At 46.6% G+C, this 27,137-nt stretch overlaps 1 protein-coding gene across 1 annotated transcript in view; it reads right to left on the bottom strand.

Annotated features, from left to right (window-relative positions):
• The window catches only part of relch (RAB11 binding and LisH domain, coiled-coil and HEAT repeat containing), a 131,862-nt gene that overhangs the window by 23,562 nt on the left and 81,163 nt on the right, over positions 1-27,137 (bottom strand). The window contains 8 exon segments of the mRNA XM_084326456.1: positions 1,794-1,910; positions 2,366-2,504; positions 3,306-3,369; positions 10,036-10,118; positions 11,784-11,883; positions 13,046-13,152; positions 23,049-23,128; positions 26,588-26,636. Of these exon segments, the coding sequence (XP_084182582.1) occupies positions 1,794-1,910; positions 2,366-2,504; positions 3,306-3,369; positions 10,036-10,118; positions 11,784-11,883; positions 13,046-13,152; positions 23,049-23,128; positions 26,588-26,636 (739 nt within the window).

Genomic DNA, 27,137 nt, shown 5'->3' with positions numbered 1-27,137 from the left:
AGTGAGGAGTCTCACTGGGGGAACGTAACACGTGCTGAGGTTCATGCTATCTCCCCCAGATCCCCTCCCTGCTGAACAGGTCCCCCGACCGACCAGTAGGAGTCGCAGTTTACAACGACCAGGACACATACCCCACCGGCTTCCCACCCGCTAACACTGCCAATTGTGTTAGTAGGGACGACTGACCAAGCCGGAGGTACCGCTGACAGCTGGATTCGATCCCAGAGTCTCTGCAGTGGTAGGCGAGTGCTTAGTCCACTGCGCTACCCAGCCGCACCATTATCAGGCTGAGGATCCCAAAGGCTGTAAAAGCTCGACACAGACTGAGCTTCTTCCCCTCAGCCGCCAGGCTAATCAATGCCTCAGGTCCCCCCCCCCCCCCCCCCTCTGCCCCCAAGTGACACTGGCACAATGACACTGACTGCACTGCACTAGTCCGTACTGGAACTCTGCACTCTTCACTTTATATATATATATGTATTTATTGATTAATCCCCCACTGCACTGTTTCGTTTCTTGTCATGTGTCTGTGTTGGTGTAGTTTACTGTGAAAAAAGAAAAGAAAATGCATACACTGTATTGCTGCAACAATTACCAATGTGTTTTTACTAGTGCTGTCAAACGATTAAAATATTTAACTCGATTAATCGCATGATTGTCCATAGTTAACTCGTGATTAATCGCAAATTAATCGCATTTTTATTTTTAATTTCTTTTTTACCTTAAACAGATCTTTTTCAAGTTCCAAGTTTTAATACTCTTATCAACATGCGAGTCAACAAATGCTTGCTTTATGCAGCCATTTAACACAAAAGGATGACCCTCATGCATTGCAAATTTGCATCAAATTCAAAACAGAGTGATGCACAAAATAACTTAAAAGAAAATAATAATTTAAAACAATGAATAAAGTGTGCATGAAATAATAGGGGAAAGAAAACGTTAGGAACTTGTTACATTCACACACACAAGGGCTGATTAATTACACACCCCCCTCTCTCCCTCACACACACACTCTCCCAGATCTTTTTCTCTTTTGCCCCTTCCTCATCTCTCTCACCCCCCTCTCTCTCTATATCTCACACACACACACACACACACACACACACACACACACACACACACACACACACACACACACACACACACACACACACACACACACACACACACACACACACACACACACACACACACACACACACACACACACACACACACACACACACACACACACACACACACTTCAGAAACAAACATAGTATCAATGAGAGCATCAATAATACACCGGAGTGAAGTCTAGTAAAAACATTTTTTTTTTTTTTTAGTTAATCTTGAGTTAAAAAAATTAGTGGCATTAATAGAATCGGGAGTTAACGCGATATTAACGCGATATATTTGACAGCCTTAGTTTTTACACAAATGGCTCAATAAAGGAATCTGAATCTGAATCATTTACTTTTAAACAAGGATGTTGGAAAGGTATAAAATAGGACTTCTTTAAATGAGAAATGCTGACCAATATAGTTAAAAGCTTCCCAAAACCTTTAGAGATGAAATGAGGACCATGTAGAGTGAATCGCATGGTTTAATGGTTGAGTCTACATGGTCCTCACCGTGGATGGAATCAGAACAGATGCACAGCTTATTGAGTTCAAGTGTTCACTTGTATTAAACCTCATTGTTACGCGTCTCCTTACAGTGAAAACGACTACTGTATAGTATGCAGTATGAGACTTAAGTCTCCTGGGTGGAGACCTTTTGACCTTGACCTATGACCTTTGAAAGGATACAGCAGCAAGAGAGGGCGCTGTAGGCCTCAAACAGCTGGGTGGCGATGTCGATCCTCTTGCTCTCTGCTGATTGGCTGTTGTTACCCAGCGCCAGCTTGTGGAGGTGAGGCAGCACAACTGGAGGGCAGACAAAGAAACGGGGAAATGTCAATGAGTGTGTGTGTGTGTAGTAGTCTACCTGTATGGCACCTTAGTGTGTATTAGGAAGTGTGTGTGTGTGTGTGTGTACATTAGGAAGTGTGTGTGTGTGTGTTTATGTGTGTGTGTGTGTGTGTGTGTGTGTGTGTGTGTGTGTATATATATTTTTTTTTAAAGATTTATTTTTTAGCGTTTATCGCTTTTTACTACTGGGCAGTCCAGTAGAGAGAGAGAGAGAGAGGAGGAACGGGAGACAGAGTGGGGGGAAGACATTCGGCAAATAACGACGGGTCCGGGAATCGAACCCGGGTCGGCCGTGCCGCGACTCAGCTCGCTATGTGGTTCGCCACTGGGGCGCCCAATGTGTGTGTGTGTATATTTATTTGTGTGTGTGTGTGTGTGTGTGTGTGTCTCTGGTCCAGTCCACTACTCACACTCGTCTCTGAAGCGAGGTTCTGCGTTGGGTCCGACCCGTCCGAAGGTTCTGATGATCTCTATGTGTAGAGAGTGCTGGTCCTGGTACTGAGGGTCCTCCAAGAAGGACGCTAGCTGCATCTTCACACGCTCTAACAGCTACACACACACAGAATCATGGATGCACGCGCACACACACAGTATGAATTCACACAAGCAAGCATACACACACCAGAAAGATAGACACATGCATTGGAAGCACAAACACACAGACACAACGAGTAAGTGGAAATTCAGATTACACTTCTAGACTAACTTCATATATATTCAAATCTATGTGTGTGTGTGTATGATGAGGGTATAACTCTCATCACCTACTGTAACCTGTATGGACCACAATGTATGACGTACATCATGCCAGTTAGGGTACCTTACAGTATGTATACTGCACCTGTGTATACTGTTTACGTACTCATAGTATATTCAGATTCTAAGAGTTTTATTGCCCATATTTATTGTAACGTATGATATAACTGATGGGGCATACAGACCCCCATCTGCACCTTTGATTACACTGTATACTTTCTCATATTCAGAGTTAATTACATTGTTTACACTGTTTATTTATATCTTTATTGTTATGGTATTGCCTATATTTATGTCTTTCTACCATTACCCTGCCCATACCTGTACCTCCCCTCCCCCCTCCTGCTGTGATTCCCAAATTTCCCAAAGGGGATCAATAAAGGAATATCTTATCTTATGTATGTGCGTGTGTGTGTATGTGTGTATGTGTGTATGTGTGTATGTATGTATGTATGTATGTATGTATGTATGTATGTATGTATGTATGTATGTATGTATGTATGTGTATATGCGTGTGTGTATGTGAGTGTGTGTGTAAGTATGCATGTGTGTGTGTGTGTGCACATGTGAGAGGTTTAGTGGTGTAACTCCTACCTCTTTCTGTGTGACAGTCTCCATAATGGTTCCAAAGGCAGGGATGGTGGATATTCTCACAGAGCTACAGTCAGACCACAGTACAGTCAGACCACAGTACAGCCAGACCACAGTACAGTCAGACCACAGTACAGTTACACACGGCTCTCTGACACTCAGGCTCAATGCACCGCAGCTTTTCTCCTCTCGTATCCATCATCGATATGTGATGTAACCGCCAATAACTATAAACACGCCGCCATGATGACGTCTTATCTTGTCCGTGGCTTGTGGCTGGTATTACTTCAAAGCCATAAGTCAAAATCATTCAAGTAAGTATTAAGCATTCATTTGGTGTTTATTTATTTAAATATATATTTTTTTTACTTTTGGTCTGTAATTCAGAACAGTTGGGGTAAATGAACGAGTCCACTGTTGAGCTAATTCTCAAACAATTAAAAAGTTCAACAAACAAGGATTTAAAACCTGCAGACCCATTGAGCTGAGCCACTGAGGCTCGATAACGCACAACAAATGTGGGATTTAAAAACAAAAACATGATTCAAATGTGTATTTTGCAGTGAAGCAGTTCATGGGTGCTGTTAGATAATCATTCCGTTGTCAGTAGGGACGGGAAATCAATAGAGGAAGCGGAACAGGACCAGGATAATACAGGGAAAGAGGCGATGGAAAAGGGGCTGCATTCCAAACAGTGTAAGAAATAGCTTCCTTGTCTTGTCTCCTTTCCCCTCATTCCCTCGCAGATATCAAAGCACCAGGTACTGTAGGTGAATGGACTCATTAGACCGGTAGATCAGTGCTGCTTTTTACAGATTCCTACGAGATACAAATCTTTCCATTGCTGTCTAAACATGTAACATACCTCCGAGGTCAAGTGACACCAATGTTTAGACACAAATGAAAAGATAAGATCTGGGCAGCCTGTGTAGACTGAACCCGATATTATGGCAAAATAAAAAGGCATTTCAAAATCAGTTTGGATAAGGAAAGAGAGAATGGAGAGAGGGGAGTGGATCAATCAGATGCCACTCGACACCGTAATTCCCCTTCGGGGGACTATAAAGTTCTCCTTATCTTATCTGAGAATGTAACATAATCTCCTTCGCTTTCATCCAAAACTCGTCACGGTTTAAAACTTCTCAATCTTAAGCTCAAGATAACACTCCACCATTATCACAAACAAAACCGTGGGTTCACAGCACACGCTCATAACCACGACTGGAAACACCACCGTGTTTAAGACGTGTAATCGTCAATCGCTCTAAAAGGGTAGAAACTAACTGGACCATATACTTGTATATACAATCAACATGATGACAGTGTTTGCATGTTCTCTCCGTGTCCGTGTGGGGTTTTTCTCCGGGTACACTTGTTTTCCTCCCACACCATAAGAAAGACATGCATGCTAAGTATGTACTCCTTCAACTCATTCCCACAGTTTGCACACCTTCATTTTCTCCAGGTTCTCAGAGTAGGACATTAATGTTGAATTTGGAAGGAATACTGGAGCAGACTGGTGTTCCTGCTACTTCACTTCATGTGGGAATACTTTAAACTTCTGCGTCATTTGTGTATAATATGTAAATAAGAATGGCTTTTCTTGGTTTCAATTAATAGATGACTATTATGGGATTTACCGGTATATGTGATAATTGTATAGTGATATTTGTATGCAGGAATGGGTTTGAAACTAAACATTTACCTTGAGGGACATTGACAAGTGAAAGGGGAGGAGCCTCACAATTAGCACAATGGTTCACACCTGTATGAAGTCCTTGGACTGAAAGCTATTATGCAAGATGTCAAACACTGTTGCTGTAATTACCCTAAAGAAGGTCTGTAGACGAAATGTCGGTTTTAAAGTATTCCTACATGAAGTGACGTAGCGAGAATACCAGTGTGCTCCAGTATTCCTTCCATATTCAAGTATATACTCCTGCCATTGCCCTTGACACAAGGTGCTGGCAGTAAAACCGGAGTTGGTCCCCGGGCGCCGCACTGTGTGGCTGCCAACTGCTCCTGAATAGATAGGATGGGTCGAATGCAGCGGAGGAATTTCCCCAGAGGGGATGATTAAAATGCCTTCTTATTTTTCGGGAGATAAACTTGGGTCCCAGCGGTGCCCTAGCAACGCAATTGGACTGAAACCATCTATAGAAGGCGTCTTTTTTCTGTGCCTTTCAATGGATTTGTCGTGACAGGCGCACGTCTCCTCCAAACTACATGCCACGCGTTTTTGGGAGGCACGGTGGCACGTGGTTAGCACTGCTGCCTCACAGCCAAAAGGTCCTGGGTTCAAACCCCAGTAGGGGGCCTTTCTGTGTGGAGTTTGCATGTTCTCCCTGTGTTCATGTGGGTTTCCTCCAGGTACTCTGGTTTCCTCCCACATCATAAAGACATGCATGGTAGGCAGGGACTACAGATGAAAACTAGCTCATTAGCTAATTCTGGCACATTTACATTGATGTGGAAACTGAAGATGTTGATTAATGTGCACTGTCCCTGGGTAAAAAAAAAAAAAAAATATTTGAAACAACGCTTTTTTGGGGTGCTCTCAGTTGGAAAAGTATCAACTTTAGCCGCGGAGCGCACCGACGTCAATGTCACCTTCTTGTCGATGGACCAATCAAATCAACCGAGGGGAGGGATTAAAAAAGGTATGTGAAGATAAATCAACAGAGGTAGCAACTTCCTCTCTCTCTCCCTCCCTCCCTCTACCTCTCCCAATCAGGTCTATCTCTCTCTCTCTCGTTTTTTCTGGTAAATTAATCGTTTAGATGAATCAGTAAAAATAAGCGACAGATTAATTGATAATAAAATAGTCGTTAGTTGCAGCCCTAGTTTCCACCCTCACTAGAACTGGTCCTGTATGCAGGCTCTGCCTTGTGTTTTCTCATATGGCAACATACATTAACACTTTGAGTGCCGGCCTCCGTGTCCTATTTACCCCGTTGAATGCCACCACCCACTTCAATGACAGAGCCCTCATATTTGCGAACGCATAAACTATATCTTAAATTATGGCTATGTGTCTAATATGGCCATCGCTTATCAATTACTTGTTTGCAGTCAACATTGTCAAAACAGATATTTTTTTAATTTTCTTTTTTAATCGGTTCATTTCCGTTTGATACCATTTTTAAAAACACTCGTTTTTTGAAAGTTTCAGACAATTTCAGAAGATGGTTTTTTTATCTACTTTTTCTCCCATTTTTTTCTATTTTTCTCCCATCCCCAATTTCGTATTGTCCAATTCTACCCTCCCCTGTCTCGAACGCTGTTAGGCCATGCCTCCCACAGGTCGGCTGCAATGTGGACCAAGCCTTGCATCACGTGTCCCCTCCGGTACACAAGGAGGCAGCTGTCGCATCTTTTCACCTGCACAGCGCGATCTCTCAGCGGCGAGGGTCTGCGTGGGAGGGACACGCCACCCCTGTTGCTTCCTGATTCTACTGCGCAGGCGCACCAACCGACCTGTAGGAGTCGCTGTCCACAACGTCCGATCCCCACCCACCAGCTTCCCACCCCTAACACTGCCAATTGCGTTAGTATGAACAACCAGCCAAGCTGGTAGCAATGCCAAGAGCTGGGCTCGAACCCAGCGTCTCCTGCATTAGTGGCGAGCGCCTTGCCCACTGCGCCACTTAGCCGCCCCAGAAGATTCTGTGATAATCGCCCTTTACTGGAATACACAAAACACGTTGTCATTTTTCGGCCTATTTATGAATAGTTTTCAAATAAACGCTAGATTATCGATAGTATATGTGTACTTATGCACGCTATAGAAGCGGGCTGAAAAATCGATTATCTTATTTCCTGGTCGCACACACACACATACATACACACATATGGCACACGCTGATATATAGGTGAAAATAGCTCTGATTATCCCAAGACTGGTAAAATAGATTCCTTACCTCAGATCAGATGTTCTCCAAAAAGATTATTCCAATTCCTGATCGCCATTCCAAATATCGATCGCGTTTATTGATCCAACGCTGGGTACTGGAAACACACATTCTCTGCTGTTCTGGTGGTGGGCGATTACTTGGATCGTCTCCGGTTACTTGTCTGACAAGTAAAATGTGGAAGCAGGACTTTTTTTTCTCCATGCGTTTCATTCAATCGAATCCAAAGGGGTGCAGTACCATCCGGAGAGACGATAGGGGGCGGTATTTTCCCTGTTCGAGTTCAGACAGATCCCCACTGGTAACGTGAGGCTAGATTGATGAAAAATGAATGGAAATCGATAATAAAAAAATAACGATTAAAAACAAGATATCTCGTCGGCTGGCACTCAACGGTTGGCATGAAATAACGAATTATGCCGTGGCTGGCACTCAAAGTGTTAATAACAAAACAACCAGGACGTAGACCATTCCCACTGTTATTCAGGCCCAGACAAACAGTCGCTCCTCTTCACACTATTGGGATGCAGCCCGCTATAAAAAGGTGATAGTAAGAGGGTTTCTCTCGTGTGCGTCGTTGACTCACAATTCAGGCCCATTGCACAGTGTTATAAGAGCAGGGGCTGCCCGACGGTCTACTAACGCCTCACTCATGCCTCGGAGAACCAACTGTAAACACCATCACACAGCAGGAGAGATAGAGAGAGAGGGGGGGGAGAGAGAGAGAGGGGGGAGAGAGAGAGGAGGGGAGAGAGAGAGAGGGGGGAGAGAGAGAGGGGGGGGGGGAGAGGAGAGAGGGGGGGGGGGAGAGAGAGGAGAGAGGGGGGGAGAGAGAGAGGAGGGGGGGGGACAGATAGAGAGAGGGGGGAGAGGGGGATAGAGAGAGGGGGGGATATAGAGAGAGGGGGGAGAGAGAGATAGAGAGAGGGACAAAGAGAGAGAGGGGGGGACAATGAGAAGGAGACAAAGAGAGAGAGGGGGGTAGAGAGGGAGAGAGAGAGAGAGAGGGAAAAGGTGGGGGAAGAGAGAGAGAGGTAAAAGGTGGAGGGAGGAAGAAATTATGCAAGAGAGTAGGAGAGAGAGAAAGAGAGTACAGGGATGGGGTGAAGACAACCAACCAGCACCTAGGGTCGAGGTGGGGGGGGGTCAGGAGGAGGGGCTCTGCTAAAAAGGGGGCGGGGTCAGGAGACAGAGGGTAGCGGTGATTACACACACAGTCACGCAAGGGAACTTCAAATCACCACATGCAGACAACCGGACACACAGAGACGGCACGACATGTCAGACATGGCAACGCCACAAGAACGCTTGCCGACGACCGAACAAGCGAGCGAGGGATCGGGGCAGCGCTGCAGACTGAGGCTGTGTTCATGCGTCGGTGTTAGTGGGCGCCAGGGGCTACAGACGGTGAGCTGCACGCGGTCCACAGAGCCTCGGCCTCAGCAGGAGAAACCACAGAAGAAGAGTGACAGAGCATCGAGTACTGGTTAAGTACTGGTATACTGATACAGGTTGAATGTACACTATTAACCCTTTCACTGCCACACTACGTAAGGGATAATGTATAGCTACGAGGTCATTGTCGCAAAATAATTGACCGACAGAGTTTAAAATACCGAGCCGCCTCGGCGAGGTGTTTTAAACGTCAGTGAAGGTCAATTATTTTGCGACAATGATCGAGTATAGCTATACATTATCCCACTTATTACATGGCTAACTTACTAACAATATACCTAATTCATTTTACATCGACTCGCAACACTGGTTCTGGCTGCGTTCTGGCTCCGCTCGTCGCTCCGCCCCCTGTCATCGCCGGCAGCAGAACACCGGCAGTGTCTAATTGCACTGAAACAGTGTGTGTCAGTGGGCTTGATTGCGAACAGCTGCGCACAGCGGTCATTATTGTCCCACAGCGGTCATTATTGTCTGATAACTGACCTCTGACGCGCGCTATTGACCAATCACAAGCAAGCATTTCGGCGAATGTGAAAACGCCATGTAATAAAGAAGGTTAACCCTTTACTATCACACTACCGACGGTTACCGTCGGTAGTGTGATAGTAAAGGGTTAACCTGCTGTTGTGTGGCAGTGACAGGGTTAACCTTCTGTGTATTGTCGCAGTGACAGGGTTAAACCGTTTGGTAGTGTGGCAGTGAAAGGGTTAAACTAATGATCTCTTTAGATCTATCGTGAACAGCACTGGGCCGTGATCAAATGAGAAAGTCGTCATATCTTTGACACTGAATAAGTGGAAAACATTAACGCTTCCACTCCGCTGTGTTATCTATAGAGGAAATCGATCAACCTAGCGATCGCGGGCTAATGAAGATATATAGATTGATATTAAAAAAACATCTTACTGTCTTTTTACTACTATGTACCCTACTACTATACTTATACTACTACCTATCATGCTAATAGTCTACACTACTATGCACTAGACTCAAGTTCGACACTATTTGACAAACAATGCCAATGTCCACTCCCTTAGCTGCCAGAGTTGTACCCTCCGTGCTGACTTGTTGTTCACAATTTGTAAGTCGCTTTGGATAAAAGGGTCAGCTAAATGACTAAATGTAAATGCTGTGTTATCTATACAAGAAATCGAACAACCAGCGTTCGATCGCTGGCTAATGAAGATACATAAATTGATAGAGATATTGAGATGTGGTTTCATGCAGCTCCTGGGAGGCCTAGGCTCTTGCGGGGACGTTGGGGGGGTGGGGTGTAGTCTGGCGGCGGCGGCGGAGAGAAGGGGGGGAGAGAGACGCGGCTCGGGGGGGGGGTCTACTGTTGCCACCGTCGTCGTTGTTCCACTTACATTTCGGGGTCGGAGGACAGAGTGATGAGAGCCGGCACCACTCTCTGAGCCACCAGCGTCTCATTCACCCCCTTCACCAGCAGCTGGTCGGGTGGGGACAAGCCAGCCGTGATGTCACGAGAAGTGGGCGGGGCGGTGGGACAAGAGCGAGCAACACCGCCGATAGATGGAGAGAGAGAGGAAGGGGGGGGGGGAAAGGAAGGAAGGGGAGGAGACAAAAAAAGAAAAAGGAACGAACAAACAAACAAACAAAAAAGAGAGGAAGAAAGTGATATACAACGACAAGAACAGTAGCGAGGCAAGGCAGGGTGCGGCATGTAACACACACACACATGCTCGTTCACACTCGCACACACACACTCGCACACACACACACTCGTACACACACACACACACGCACACACACACAAATGGTCAAGCCAACATCGCTAAGCTGCACATACTACTACGGTACGTCATGGTGATAAGGCTGTTGGCCCTTGACCACAGATCGAGAAGGTCAGGTGTTATTCCATCCACTTCCTGTGCACAACCAAGGTCTATAGATTAGGAGGTTGAGTTAGTATCGGTAGTCACCGGTGTTCTACAGAACCGGTGCGACCGCTTGGTCCAGAGAGGATTCTGGTCCCAGTGCGGGCGACACGAGATGTAGAACTTGAACTCTGTCGTCGTGTAAACGTGGCTGTTTTTGTCATCGACCGCATCGTCTCGACCGGATGCACCTATAGACCTTGTATACAACTAGGACTGGTGTGTGTTCATCTGATCTAGGACCTGTGACAGGGGACCAACTTTCAAACAATGGTGGAGGGGCTATGCCGCTGTGGAATGGTGATGGGGGAGGGGGGTATTGGGGAAGGGTCTACTTCACAATAAAGGGAGGGGCCTCCCGCTCCTCCTCACCCCCAGTACAGGTCAATGGGCCCTGTTCCATTCTCATCCCTAGGCCCTTACCCTATAACCTACTGCAGCCTTTCAGTGTGCACAGATCTCAGAGGACAGGGAGCATTGAAGCGATATAGTTGATTGACTTAAAGCGCTTTAAATTAAAAAAATTCAGCCGAGGAAATAAGGTCTCCCTTTGGGACCCAGTCTCATTAAAACATGATCCTGTTTTACTCGCGACCAATTTTGGGTCTACCGAAGGTTCAGAATGCTGAAACTTGTGCAGTAGGCATCTACAGCGTCTAATCATTTGAGACCATTGCACATTGAAGAGGTTATGACTCCAGGAGGGTGTAGGGATAGAACTGAAACCGGGCCACTGATTAGGGCTGGCTGGGTAAAGGTGGTCTTGTTGTGTCAGACTTAGAAAACAATATCTAGATATTAGATGCATGTTCGGCATCGGCATTAGCAAGCAGAGCTAGCACATATAGAAAGGCCCGTTACAGTACATGAAGTAGCATATATACTGTATACTATTGACATAATCACAATAGTTGTTTATTCAAATACAAAATTGCTTAGGGTCAGGGCCAATACAAAAAAGTAATAATAATAAATTACAAAAAAATAACAATATATTATATAATATAACATGAGTTATATATATATATATATATATATATATATATATATATATATATATATATATATATATATATTTACAAAGTTATATATATATAAATAACTTTGGATATATAAATACATATATATTAACTGTACAAACTGACAGATGTGTAGGTAACTATCTAACATGAGTTTAAAAATAATTGTGAGCAGGAATCAGCGTGTGTGTGTGGTACCTCAAACATGCGTGCTGCGGTACATCGGACCAGTGCAGAGGTGTGGACCACCCCGTACCACAGAACAGTCAACAGCAGCTCATGGTAGATTGGATTAGCTCTGAGAGAGAGACACAGAGAGACAGAGTGAGAGAGAGAGAGAGAGAGAGAGAGAGAGAGAGAGAGAGAGAGAGAGAGAGAGAGAGAGAGAGAGAGACAGACAGAGAGAGAGACAGAGAGAGGAAGAGAGACACAGAGAGAGAGATAGCAACAGAGAGACACAAAGACAGAGAGAGAGAGACAAAGAGAGAGAGAGACACAGAGGGAGAGCAACAGAGAGACACAAAGACAGAGAGAGAGAGACAGAGAGAGAGACAGAGAGAGAGATAGAGAGCAACAGAGAGAGACAGAAAGACATGAAGACAGAGAGAGAGCAACAGAGAGAGAGACGCACACAAAGACAGAAACAGAGAGAGACAGAGAGAGCAACAGAGAGAGACAGATAGACACACAAAGACAGAGACAAAGACAGAGAGAGCAACAGAGAGAAACAACTTTATTTTAACAGTACGTCAAGAAATAAAAACATAAAAAGGTAAAAAGAAAAGGTAAGAAATACACAAAAAAAAATTATATGAACATAAACCATTATAATCTGTGTACTGTATATGGATATATGAGAGAATATATGACAAATATATAATTATAGAATCTCAACAGGTATAAAATGTATGTACAGTATGTAGTGATGCACCAAAGTAAAAATTGTGGCCGATACCGATAACGATTAATATTGCTGTTCTGGCCGATACCGATATTTACCAATGTCGATATCTCTGTATAGAAAACACTTTATGATAATCAAATAAAGAGCTATTTTCCAAAACGCATTTTTTCCCAAAACGCAAGTTATTTTCAGAAATGACTGATATTTTGAAACTATTTAAGGCCAAAACATGTAAAAAAAAAAGAAATTATAAAAAAACGCAATTTTTTATTTTTTTTATATCGGCCCAATCTTGATATCGGACCGATACCGATGTGTAAAAAAACATTATATCGGCGGCCGATATATCGTGCATCACTAACAGTATGTACAGGGTTATAGTAACAGTTAGGTACAAAGTTGTGTAACAGAATTATACCGTGTACATACTGTATATATTCAATGTACTCACTGTACTTGTAAGGACTTTGGAAGAAATCTTCCACCACGTCCTATATACTGTATTTATATATATACATATATATGTGTGTGTGTGTGTGTGTGTGTTCTGTCCTACCCCAGCTCTACGAAGGAGGCCTTCAGGCTGTCCAGAGGGGCGTGGGACAGAGACAGCGTTGTCATGACGTCCTCCAGGAAGCCCACCAGCAGCTTACGGTCCTCCTCCTTAACAGCGTCAGAACGTTGAGATAATGTTAGAGGAAGAACATAAATAAATACTAGACGCTTCAGAAAGGAGACAAACAGAGACCTTCTCACTTCCCACAGGCTCCATTCACCCCGATGACCGATGTTTTGGACAAATGTGGATTTTACTTTTTCTTTAACATTGAAATCAAGGTTATCAATATTCAATATTGAATCAATATTGGACCATATCTTAAACTTTGAAAGTGTTCTGAACATCCTGACACTAAACTAAAGTTTTTCTGACCTGTAGATGCAGTGCAAAACAAGATTGAGACTTGTCCTGCAATCTCAATATGAATATTATTATTATTATCAACAAAAATAATAACAATTGTAACTGAGGGGTACAATTCCCTGACTGTATTGATAAGTATGGTATCATTAAACCACTACCGCTTGATGTACTTTAACTTCTGGCCATCCAGTACACGATATCTAAGTATGATGAACACTTTCCCACATATGAAATCAGGTCCACACAAATATAACAGTCGAAGGTTTAATATAGCAAAAGGTATATACAACATTCACTTAATTACATTTATGATTTGAATGCACTTGTAAGGCAAATGAGTATTCGTAGGCAAATCAACACTGAATGTCCAATCTCTGGTTACGCAGGAAGCAAGTATACAACCTGGTTCTTTAGGGAAACTATAGCGATGGTACTTAAGGATTATAGCGGGATACTAAAGGGGTCCTGCTGGTTGTAAGTCAGTAAGGGGGGGGGGGGGGGGGGTTTGGAGAGCCGTCAGCTGCATCCCATCTGGCCAACGATTCCTGGGGAGAATTCAGGTACAGAAAACAGTGCCCGCAGGATCTTGATCCACAGATGAATACACTTGGGCCCTCTTGTAGACGGTAGCTGTAGGTCCACAACGAAGGAGAAGCGAGGCGGCCTCGGTCTGGGTTGAGCGCCGTCTCACCTGGGCTCCTCTCGGGGGTAATTCCAACACTCACTGGCGTTGGCTGTTATCCGCTCCACAAATCAAAGCACCCAAAGCAAATAGATATTCCATGCCGTATAGGCTCAGCAGTCGTCCGGGTAGGTAATCCAATGTGCAGGTCCACTCGTCCTCGCCCAGAACTCCTCGGATGAAAGCACCACGCGTGGTCTGCCCAACCTGGTTAAGACTCTAGATAACGCGAGGAACGATGGGGGTGCTGCTCACTTTAGAACTTTAACCGAACGATGCACCATACATAATAGACTATTATTAACTTAATAGAAATACGTCCCACTCGACGGTACAGTGCCAAACTATGACAATTCAGCTATGAATTTACACGAGGTCTCAATGCCTATTCTGGGGCCAAATAGGCCATACTGCACCACACGTGGGTCGTGGGTGAGGCTTCACGTCTGTTACTAAGTTGGAGGGTAAAGGACTAATGGACTAAAAGAAAGTTCTACTTTACTTGCGCCCTATTTATATGCACGGTGAACAAATAGTACCATTCGTATTTCGGTAGCCGTATTCCTACGCGGAACCGGGGCTAGTTGGGACATGTTCGTCGGCACTATTGAACTTGACTCAAGGGGCCTGTCTGCTGGCGCCAGGTTCTTGTCCAATGAGAGAATGAACTATTATGGGCTGTAGTAGACTAAAGGGATATTCAGTGTATATGTACAAAGAATATACAAGGGATATCAAACGATATACAAATACTATTAAATATATATCCATAAATAAATATATATATTCGGTTTAATCTGATCCTTCACAACAGCCGCCCCCTAATTAGTCCCACCTAATTAGCTAAGCAGAGACAGATTAACCGCACTGTCTACCACTCAAGGTCCGCTGTAAGGGTCAGTCAACTCACAAAGTCGTGGGGTCATGGTCGTCATCGATAGTGTCTGGGAGTCTTGGCAGTTCTATTAGCCTCGCCACGGGTCGTGTGTAAGTTCGCCCTTGGACGAGCACTTCAGCTGCTCGGACCTTGCCATCGGCACCGGTGATCACTTTGCTTACGCGGCCAGCCGGCCACATAGCTCTGGGTAGTGACTGGTCGATAATCATGACGACTGTTCCTTCTGTCAAATTGTCTCTCTCTTTTACCCACTTCTGGCGGGTCTGTAGAGACGGTAGATAGTGGAGTAGGAAGCTATTCCAAAACTTGTCAGCCAGTACTTGACTGTACCTCCACATTCTTCGGCCGTTCGCTTCTTCAGGCCTGTACATTGTCTGGGGTAGCGCGGGGTCCAGCCGCCCCATCAAGAGTGTGTTGGGGGTGACTGGGTCGACATCTGCTACATCACTTGAGACGTAACCGAGGGGCTTGGAGTTCAATACTCCCTCGATCTCCGTGAGGACTGTCATTAGGACTTCTTCCGCCACAGTCTGGGCCCCAAGCACGGCGTACAGGGCTGTCTTTATAGAACGTACTTCTCGTTCCCAGGTTCCACCGAAGTGGGGTGCGTTCGGGGGATTAAACTGGAAGTCAATCTGGGATGGAGCGAGGTGGGTCTTAAGTTCTGGGCCCATAGCTTGGAAGCTCTCTCTCAGCTCTCTTTCTCCGCCTTTTAAGTTTGTCCCGTGATCAGACAACAATGTAGACGGTTTTCCTTTCCGCGATGTGAATCTTCGGAAGGCCATAAGGAATGAGTCTGTGCTCATGGTTGGAAGGAGTTCGATATGTATCGCTCTGGTGGTCATGCATTTGAATACAATACCCCACCGCTTCTCGGTTCCTCTTCCTTTCTTTATATACAACGGGCCAAAACAGTCCATGCCTGTGGAGTGAAAGGGCTTGTCGCCGAGTCGGAGGCGACAGGGAGGTAGGTCAGCCATCCGGGGTATGCTGGGCTGCGCGCGCCACTTTCGGCAGTCTAGACAGGTTCGCTGGAAGCGTCGCACTGCTTCTCTTCCTTGAAGTATCCAATAGCGACGTCTGATCTCCGCGAAGACTCTCTCTGCTCCTGCGTGGTGCACATCCTCGTCGTATTTCTTTATGATCAGCTCTGTGACCTTGTGTCGGCTGTTCAAGACTATCGGGTACTTAACATCATCCGGTAGGTCGGGGGCTCTCCGCAGACGACCACCCACTCTGATGAGATTATGGGCGTCACTCTCGGGTGCCAGGTGGAGCAGTCTGCTGTCTGATGGGACGGGCTTTCCTCCCTGTAGACAGTCTAGCTCATCGGGGAACGAGTCTCTCTGGGCTCGTTGTAGTAGAAGAAGTTCTGCTTCTTCGTAGTCAGCTGCTGAAATGTCAGTGGTGGGCTGAATCTCTGGGTGGTGCCACAGGAATGTCTTTAGCTGCGCACTCTGTAGGGTGAGGCAATCAATCATCTATGTTGGGGTCTGTGGAGGCGACTGTGCTCAATCCACAGAACATAGGTTTCTTGTTTTCAGCCTCCTCTTTACTCGCTTCCCGTGGGGTGGGCGTAGGCCACTCTTCTTCCGGGAGCTTGAGGAACTCTGGTCCGTCACTGTAGATGTTGTGACGGGTGAGGTCATCTAGGGACATTCCCCGGGTGATGACGTCAGCTGGGTTGTGTTTGGTGTCCACATACCGCCAGCTCGCTGCTTCTGTTAACTCTTGAATCTCTGTGACTCTGACTCCCACGAAGACCTTGTATCTGCATGAATCAGACTTGATCCATGTGAGTACTGTCGTAGAGTCTGACCACAAGATTGTTCTTTGCACCGGGATGGTGAGTTCACGTTGGATTAACGTGGCTAGATGCGCTCCTGCTAGGGCTGCGCAGAGCTCTAGACGCGGGATAGATTGTTGCTTTCGTGGGGCTATTCTTGAGCGAGCCAGGATGAAAGCGGTGTGTATCTCTCCTCCCTTCTCTTGGGCACGCAAGTAGGCCACAGATCCATAGGCTACTTCGGAGGCGTCGCTGAAGACGTGTAGATCCATCTTGCATGTCTCTGGCCTCACTATGGGTGGGAAGTAGCTGCGGCGTATGTTGACGCCTGGGAGTGAGCGGAGTTCCGTCTCCCACTCTCTCCATGTGGAGGCAAGGTGTGCGGGTATTGGGTCGTCCCAGCCCTGGTCCTTGTCCCATAGTGCTCGTACAATCATCTTTGCCCTGGTGGTGTAAGGTAGAATACATCCCAACGGGTCATATTGTCTGGCGAGTGTTCTGTACACACTCCGTCTGGTGGTCGGTATCGCCGTCGACCTTCCCTGCTCCGTGGTCAGGGGTTTGTGTCTATAGTGGAGCGAGTCTGTTTTGAAGCGCCAGACTAGTCCTAGTGTCATTTCTTGGGCTTCTCCTGGGATGGTCGCCATCCAGGTCTCGCTACTGGCTGCCTTGTCCGCGGGGGAGAGGCTGCGCAATACTTGCGGGTCGCTGCTGGCCCACTGCCTGAGATCAAAGCCGCCTTTGATCAGGGAGGCGCGCAGCTTGAGTAGGAGAGCCTCGGCCTCTTCTTGGGTCGAAACGCTTTGTAAACAGTTGTCCACGTAGAAACTGTTCTTCACACTGTGTCGGACCTCTTCATCTGCTGCTGGGTCCTCTGCGACGTGTTTCTGCAGTGCAAATGTAGCACAGCACGGGCTGCATGTGGTTCCGAAGGGGAGGACTTCCCATTGGTAGATGGCTGGGTGCTCATCTCCGATCCTCTCTCTCCATAGGAACCGCAGTAGGGGCTTATCCTCCTCCACTAGTCTCACCTGCAGGAACATCCCTTTGATATCCCCGCTGATAGCCACCTTGTCCTGGCGGAAGCGTAGTAGCACGCCTAGTAGAGAGGGGCCGAGTGTGGGGCCGGGCAAGAGCTCTTTATTCAGATTCTGGGATCCGATCTGGTAGCTGCAGTTAAACACAATGCGATCCTTGCCGTTGTGGTGGACCTTGTGGTGCGGCACGTACCATGATTCGGTCGTCTGATCGGCCTCTTTAATGTCAATCTTCATTACGTGTCTCGCTGTGATTAGCTTCTCAATCTCAGCGCGGTACACACTCTCTTGAGCGGGGTCTTTGGCTAGGCGCCGCTCTGTGTTCAATAGATACCGCTCCGTAGATTCTTTCGTGGCGTGAAAGGTGGGCATTCCCTCTCGCCTCAGGAGTGGAGTTGCGTATCTCATCACTCCGCCGACTGTGACTCTCTTTGTCCCTTGCTCGAGGAGGTTTATGGCGTAAATGTCTTCTTTAGAACGAATGTCTTTCTTTTCGTTCTTAAAGGGCATTGTCTCTAGTGTCCATAGCCTCTCGACATGCTGCAGGAGAGTGGTGTCTTCTTCTGTCACTCTGGAGTGGAGGCAGCTAGTGGCTGCTGTTCGGTTGAGAGATTTAGCGAGGGGGCCTTGTAGTGTCCATCCTAGGCGGGTCTCGACTGCTGCAGGACAGCCTCTGGGTCCTGTATGGACCCGGTCTATCGGGACTATGAGGTCTGCATGGTCGGAGCCTATCAGCAGGGTCGGGGTGGCGCCGTCTATGAGCGGGATAGGTAGTTGACGCAGGTGCACATATTTATCCATCAGCTTGGCGATGGGGTAGGTGTACTGTGATAGTCCTATTTCTTGGCTGGTGAAAGCATTTGTAATCCTATACCGTCTCTCTGGCTGCCCGCTTGCTGCGATAGTGAAGGAGACATTCTCGCCTTTTATCGTCTTTAAATCTCTTCTTATTGTCCGAATCGTCATCTGGTTCTCGCTCCCCCGCAGTCCCAGCTGGGCCGCAGCGGATGCGAGGAGAAGGGTCTTCTCCGACCCGTCATCAAGGACGGCGTAAGTGTCCATGACTTTATCTTGGTGGCTCAATGTTACACGGACTACCTTTAAGAGCACCTGGGCGCCGCTGCTGCTGGCGGGGTCAATGTACATGACACTTGCCTTTGTGCTGCTCGATGGTACAGGTGCAGGCTTTCTTCTGTTACTGTCGTGTAGGACATCTAGGTGGGCTCCGTCACACCGACTGCACCTCTTCTTTAGGCGGCACTCGGCTGCCATGTGACTGCGCGCACATCGGTAACAGCGCCTGTTGGACTTTATCCATTGACTCACTTCTTCTGCATTCATCTTCTTGAACAGGTCACATTGTGACAGCCAGTGTTCCTTCTCGCAGTACGGGCACACCATCTTCCACTTCTCTTTTCTCGAGGGGGTACTGTGGTTCTTACTGCTCGGTACTGATTCTGATTGGTGCATGACAGTCACTGATCTTCTTCCATCGTTTACTCTCCTAGGTCCCTCTCTGGAGCTTGGTGTGCTCCGCACGAATGTATCCAAGCGTAGGCTGCTGACTTCTCTCGTCAGGAAGTCGGCTAAATCGAGGAGGGATGGTTCGGGACAGTTAGGATCACGGTGGTCTCTTTGCCGCCTAAAGCGCTCTTGTCTGGCGGGCGGCAGCTTCTCTAAAATCCTCTCGACGTTAGAGTTGGCGTATAGCTCGTGCATACCCTTTTCTCGTTGCGCTCCCAGCATCCCTACCAGGGACTGCACTTTTATAGACAGGTCGTCTAGTGAGCGATTGTCTGTTGCTGGGGGTAGGCGGTCAATAAGCCTTATCTCTTGGATTACGTAATCCCATATACGTCCATATCTCTGGTCCAGCGCTGCTAGAGCCGCGGTGTATGGGGTCGTAGAGGTGGCATAGGCTAGCGCTATATTGTGCGCTCTGGGTACTTTCAGGTGCTTCAGTAATATTGCATACTTGTGGCGTTCGTCAACGACATCCACCATCATTGTCTCTAAGCACATCCGGAGCTCCGTGTACTGTGCTCAATTCTCATGGGTGAAGTCTGGAAACGTCGGTGTGCCAATGTATGACGCCGTGGATGGCTGGCACATCGGTGAGCATTGGGAGAGAGGCCTCCTAGGCGAGTCTCCTCTTGCGCCTCTCTGTGGGCTGGTACCGGCAGGGTACCATGGCCCGCTGGTCCAGGTGCTGTTCCTCGGGGCTGGTCGTGCGTCATGCTCACCCGTGAATAGAGTCGGGGGTCTGTAGCGCAGCGCCGCGGGGGTATAGCCTGGGCTGTACTGGACCTCCTGGTCCGGTAGAGTACTGTGCTGTCGTCGGGCTTGGTTCTCCTCCTCTCCCTCTTCTTCTTCTGTCAGGTCCTCTAGATCCTGTAGTCGTTTATTTAGCCTCTCCGCAGTGTATGCTGCTCCTTCCTTGTAGCTGGGTCTCGCTTGGACCGGTCGGGGAAGGGGGTCTGCGGGGGGTATAGGCTCTCTCTGGTGGTCAGGTTCAGGGTCGCTTGGTCGGTTAGGGGATGCTGCCCTTGACTGTTGTCTCGACGAGGCCCTTGAACCCCTGGCGGAGGGAGAGGGTGTTGCCTTGGTGATCAGCTGCTCCATTAGCTGCGCTTGTAGTCTGTCGCGCTCGGCTTGTAGTCTGTCGCGCTCGGCTTCGCGCTGGATGAGAGCGATGTCGCGCTCTGCTTCTCTTTGGGCACCGTCAGCGGCGCGCTGGGCGTCGGACCGGTCTCTTGCCATATTCTCTTCCGTCTGAAGGCGTCTCATCTCCAGGCGTATGTGCTCTTCTTCGCTCCGTTGCTGTGTTTGGAGTCGATCGCGTTCACCCTGGAGTCGATCGCGTTCGGTAGAGGCTGTCAGGCTGACGAGGAACGCCTGTGACAGCATCCTCTCCGCCTCGCTGGGGGAAGACGCTTGTAGAGGTGAGCCGCTCCTGGCTGTCCTCGTTGGGGAGTCCTGGAGCTCTATCTCCTCGGCGCTCTCCTCATCTTGTTCCGTGCAGGGTTCCACCTCTGGAGGGTTGTCTTCCTCCCGGAGCTGGTCGGGGACTACTTCTTCGGTATTGGCGGGGGGTAAAGGCATGTCTGTTCCCTCCTGGTCCCCACCGTGAGCTTGGTCAGTTACATTAGAACCCACTAGGGCCTCTGTGGTCGGGGTAACCTGGTCGTTAAGGTCAGACATAATTTTACTTTCTACTTTTACCGCGTTTACCGTCTGTAGAAGGCTAGGTAGTTGACTGACAGCGTAATCCTCTAAGTACTGAGGTGTCTGTCGTCTGCGCCGCGGGCGTTCTACGTTAGGAGGACTGTTTCGTGGAGTGTTCATCATAGGCCATTTCAATATTAATAACACTATATTAATATTACACTAGTTACCCTCCGGCTCGAAGGACCATTTGTAACTGAGGGGTACAATTCCCTGACTGTATTGATAAGTATGGTATCATTAAACCACTACCGCTTGATGTACTTTAACTTCTGGCCATCCAGTACACGATATCTAAGTATGATGAACACTTTCCCACATATGAAATCAGGTCCACACAAATATAACAGTCGAAGGTTTAATATAGCAAAAGGTATATACAACATTCACTTAATTACATTTATGATTTGAATGCACTTGTAAGGCAAATGAGTATTCGTAGGCAAATCAACACTGAATGTCCAATCTCTGGTTACGCAGGAAGCAAGTATACAACCTGGTTCTTTAGGGAAACTATAGCGATGGTACTTAAGGATTATAGCGGGATACTAAAGGGGTCCTGCTGGTTGTAAGTCAGTAAGGGGGGGGGGGGGGTTTGGAGAGCCGTCAGCTGCATCCCATCTGGCCAACGATTCCTGGGGAGAATTCAGGTACAGAAAACAGTGCCCGCAGGATCTTGATCCACAGATGAATACACTTGGGCCCTCTTGTAGACGGTAGCTGTAGGTCCACAACGAAGGAGAAGCGAGGCGGCCTCGGTCTGGGTTGAGCGCCGTCTCACCTGGGCTCCTCTCGGGGGTAATTCCAACACTCACTGGCGTTGGCTGTTATCCGCTCCACAAATCAAAGCACCCAAAGCAAATAGATATTCCATGCCGTATAGGCTCAGCAGTCGTCCGGGTAGGTAATCCAATGTGCAGGTCCACTCGTCCTCGCCCAGAACTCCTCGGATGAAAGCACCACGCGTGGTCTGCCCAGCCTGGTTAAGACTCTAGATAACGCGAGGAACGATGGGGGTGCTGCTCACTTTAGAACTTTAACCGAACGATGCACCATACATAATAGACTATTATTAACTTAATAGAAATACGTCCCACTCGACGGTACAGTGCCAAACTATGACAATTCAGCTATGAATTTACACGAGGTCTCAATGCCTATTCTGGGGCCAAATAGGCCATACTGCACCACACGTGGGTCGTGGGTGAGGCTTCACGTCTGTTACTAGGTTGGAGGGTAAAGGACTAATGGACTAAAAGAAAGTTCTACTTTACTTGCGCCCTATTTATATGCACGGTGAACAAATAGTACCATTCGTATTTCGGTAGCCGTATTCCTACGCGGAACCGGGGCTAGTTGGGACATGTTCGTCGGCACTATTGAACTTGACTCAAGGGGCCTGTCTGCTGGCGCCAGGTTCTTGTCCAATGAGAGAATGAACTATTATGGGCTGTAGTAGACTAAAGGGATATTCAGTGTATATGTACAAAGAATATACAAGGGATATCAAACGATATACAAATACTATTAAATATATATCCATAAATAAATATATATATTCGGTTTAATCTGATCCTTCACAACAACAATAATAATGATCATTTATAATAATAATGATAATAATAATGATACTAATAATGATAATAATGATACTACTAATGATAATAATAATAATAATAATAATAATAATAATAATAATAATAATAATAATAATAATAATAATATCATATTATTATTAATTGTATGAGTTTTACTTTCATCCAACCAATCCTTTTGCAAGAGTAGGTGTCATTGTTTGTTCCTTTTTCCCCAAACGGTGGATATCTTACTTTAGAACGAGACTCAATTAAAATCAAGGACATTTAACAAAATTACTTTAGGGTGGATTTTATTTTGACAAAGAGTAAAAAAAAAATTCCACAAAAAGTGGAATATGGGTCCAACCATCCTCACGCAAGTATTCAACTGACATTCAATTACTATTCACCCCAGCTCTGGTATAAAGTTACCTGATTGTAACATGTCAGCACGCCTGTGGCGTAGATGGGGACTGTGGCCTTGGTCAGAATACCATTTCCGGTTAAAGCATCTGAGAGGGTTTGGGAGAACAGAAACAAAAAGGACAAACGTTACAGATCCTCAAGGTTCTCACAATCCCTGTGTGGGGAAATGATTCTCTGCATTTGAGCCATCCTCCTAACTGAGCAGTGAGAAGCCGCAGACATGTGCCCGGTGACCAGCTCCAATTGCACGAGTAATGCTAGTACCTCGGTCAAGGGCAGGAGTGCCTAAAGTGCTAAAGTGCATGTCTTTTAAATGTTACTATTCATTTAAAATGTTGTGCAGCGGTCAATTTCTTTTCAATTTGACCATTAATTTGACTAAAAGTACTATTGTTAGTACTAACATCTGGTCAAGAAACATCAAATAAACCAGGGGAGGCAGGATGGCGTAGAGGTAGAGGTAAAGAGGCTGGCCAGTAACCCGAAAGGTCGCTGGTTCGATCCCCGCCACTGACAGGAGGGTGTATTCCAGCTGTGAGATGGTGACTGAAGGGTGGCTGGTCTTACATCTACGGTGCCCACCATCCTGCCTACGTGCCCTTGAGCAAGGCACTGAAACACAAAACTGCTCCAGGGGCTCTGCACTGCGGGTGACCCTGCGCTCTGACCTCTCTGAAGAAATGCATATGTGTGGTGGACTGCGTGTAACTAGGAGGGATATGAGGACTGTGTGTAACTAGGGGGGACATGAGGACTGTGTGTAGCTCGGAGGGATATGAGGACTGTGTGTATGTGTAGCTAGGAGGGATATGAGGACTGTGTGTATGTGTAACTAGGAGGGATATGAGGACTGTGTGTAGCTAGGAGGGATATGAGGACTGTGTGTATGTGTAGCTAGGAGGGATATGAGGACTGTGTGTATGTGTAGCTAGGAGGGATATGAGGACTGTGTGTATGTGTAACTAGGAGGGATATGAGGACTGTGTGTATGTGTAGCTAGGAGGGATATGAGCTGTCTCATGAGCTGTCTAACGCCTGTCCCGTCTCCCTGTCTCCCTATGACTTGCTGTCCTGGAGTGTTGACCGGAGTGTTGGACGTCCCGTGACGAAGGCCGGGAGGTTGCGACCCCCTCTGCGTGCCCCCCTGTCTCCGGAGGTCTCGTAGTGGTGACCGGAGTGCCGGATGTCCCGCGATGATGTCGGGGAGTTCGCGACCCTCTCTCCGCCGCCCCCTATCTCCCTGTCTCCGGCTGTCCCTGAGCAACGACCGGAGTGTTGAATGTCCCGTGACTAAGACGGGGAGGACGTGACCCTCTTTGCGCCGCCCCTGTGCCTCAAATAGATCCGCTATCAACTCTATCTTTAATCTTTCAAAATGTTCAGTTGCTATCACTATTAGCTCTATCTTTAATCTTTCAAAATGTACAGTTGCTATTGCATGCACTCATCTGTGTTTCACTACACACATGAGTGCATGCTTACCAACTGTCCGTCTGCAACACTACTATCACCAACATCTAAGAAGGGAGATCCCCCCTTGAATGGCCCTTCTAAGGTTTCTCTCCTCCACTCTGCCTGTGGAGCTTTTTTCCCTATTGTTAGGTTTTAGTGAGTTTTTCCTTACCTTCGCGTGGGGTATGTCTGGGAGTGCTTGCATTCTTTCATTTATTTGCATTCATCTAAAAATGTTTGGACCTTATGGTGTTCTTGTTCTGTTCTTGACTTATTGTTATGTTTTCTTATTGACTTGTTTAAAGAAGACCTGTACGGCCCATGGGGACATTAACGTGTGTTGTCGGGCCCTATAAATAAATTTGATTTGATTTGATTTATGAGGACTGTGTGTATGTGTAACTAGGAGGGATATGAGGACTGTGTGTATGTGTCACTAGGAGGGATATGAGGACTGTGTGTATGTGTAACTAGGAGGGGTATGAGGACTGTGTGTATGTGTAGCTAGGAGGGATATGAGGACTGTGTGTATGTGTAGCTAGGAGGGATATGAGGACTGTGTGTATGTGTAACTAGGAGGGATATGAGGACTGTGTGTATGTGTAGCTAGGAGGGATATGAGGACTGTGTGTATGTGTAACTAGGAGGGATATGAGGACTGTGTGTATGTGTCACTAGGAGGGATATGAGGACTGTGTGTATGTGTAACTAGGAGGGATATGAGGACTGTGTGTATGTGTAGCTAGGAGGGATATGAGGACTGTGTGTATGTGTAGCTAGGAGGGATATGAGGACTGTGTGTAACTAGGAGGGATATGAGGACTGTGTGTATGTGTAGCTAGGAGGGATATGAGGACTGTGTGTATGTGTAGCTAGGAGGGATATGAGGACTGTGTGTATGTGTCACTAGGAGGGATATGAGGACTGTGTAACTAGGAGGGATATGAGGACTGTGTGTAACTAGGAGGGATATGAGGACTGTGTGTATGTGTAGCTAGGAGGGATATGAGGACTGTGTGTATGTGTCACTAGGAGGGATATGAGGACTGTGTGTAACTAGGAGGGATATGAGGACTGTGTGTAACTAGGAGGGATATGAGGACTGTGTGTATGTGTAACTAGGAGGGATATGAGGACTGTGTGTATGTGTAACTAGGAGGGATATGAGGACTGTGTGTAACTAGGAGGGATATGAGGACTGTGTGTAACTAGGAGGGATATGAGGACTGTGTGTATGTGTAACTAGGAGGGATGGCGGACAATAATCTTTATGAATGGATGTATTGATTTCTTCATAACGACTCATTCAAATCTACTTTTTCTGTTTTTGGATCTACTTTTTCTGTTTTTGAATAAATCTCCCCATTATGCTCTTCAATTACTGTGTGTTTATTGTATAGCAATAAGGTTGGGTGAATTAGGCCTTTGTATAAAAGCATTAAATCACTTGAAGTCGTGTGTTATAGTCGTGATGTAATGCGCGTGATGTAATGCTTAATTAACAAGCACAAGCTGGTTGGTGGATGACAATGAACATGACAAGTTACTGGTCAAATAAACTATGCAGTGATGACAATGTGGATGACGGATGATGGATGACAACGGGTTGTGGGGCCATTTCTGGTGGCTCCCCGCATGCCAAAAGCACTAGCGTGCTTTAACGAGTCTAGTATGTTTTTATTAAGTCTACTATATTTTAATGATTCTAGTATGTTTTTGTATGTTTTACTGATTGATTTCCAAACGTTGGGACCAAAAGGTCGAAGAAAGTCTAAGGCCATCATGATTAAAAAAATATATATATAAATAAATAAATGAAAAACAGACATGGCATGGCAGACAAGCCAAAAACACATTTCAGAAATGGCCACAATACCAAAGCTAAATCTCCTGGCAATGATCGGAGACCAAACGCCTCCTTTAAGTGAAGAAACATGTCAGGAATGAGAGGGAGAGAGGGAAACACCCATCACTCCAAATAACTTGTTTACAACAACAGTGTGTGAGTGTGAGTGTGAGTGTGAGTGTGTGTGTGTGTGTGTGTGTGTGTGCGTGCGTGTGTGCGTGCGTGTGTGTGTGTGTGAGCCACTTACCGACATTCTCTTCGGAGAGCCTGAGGATCTCCTGGAACTGTGGTTTTACCTGAGTGTTTAAGACAAAAGACAATCTTTTAAACTACCACCATTACAAGAGCCATTACTGTTAATTGTATTGTACCATTATTACTATCATTTAGCTTACATACACAGGCCAACTACTTTCCTGACAAACACATGGTCGGGGTCAGCGGAGTCACTATGAACCCAACGAGCCCATGTTGCCGTCCCGCTGCGTGGCTGTTTCTGTTCTGCGCAGGCTATAATAAGCACGATGCAGAGAATCCACATCTCAACAACTGATCTAGACCTTATCGAGTCCGGCCGGGTCTCAATTCAGGGGCCGCATCCTTCAAAGGCTGCGTTTGAAGGCACGACCGAGGCTGGTCCCGTCTCTTCCGACCGCGACCGAGAAACGCAGTTTATTTTCCCGAATTCTGAGGATCCAACAGATGGACCCTTCGGGACAGTGAAGTATCCCAGAATGCATTTCACAACCAACCTATTACGTTTTGATATTTTTTCAGGCGAGAAAATAACCATTTAG

This window comes from Notolepis coatsorum (genome assembly GCF_963971535.1).
Source record: "Notolepis coatsorum genome assembly, chromosome: 12".
Classification (NCBI taxonomy): Eukaryota; Metazoa; Chordata; class Actinopteri; order Aulopiformes; family Paralepididae; genus Notolepis; species Notolepis coatsorum.
The sequence above is the reverse complement of the archived record's forward strand: the minus strand, read 5'-3'. Positions and strand labels throughout refer to the sequence as shown.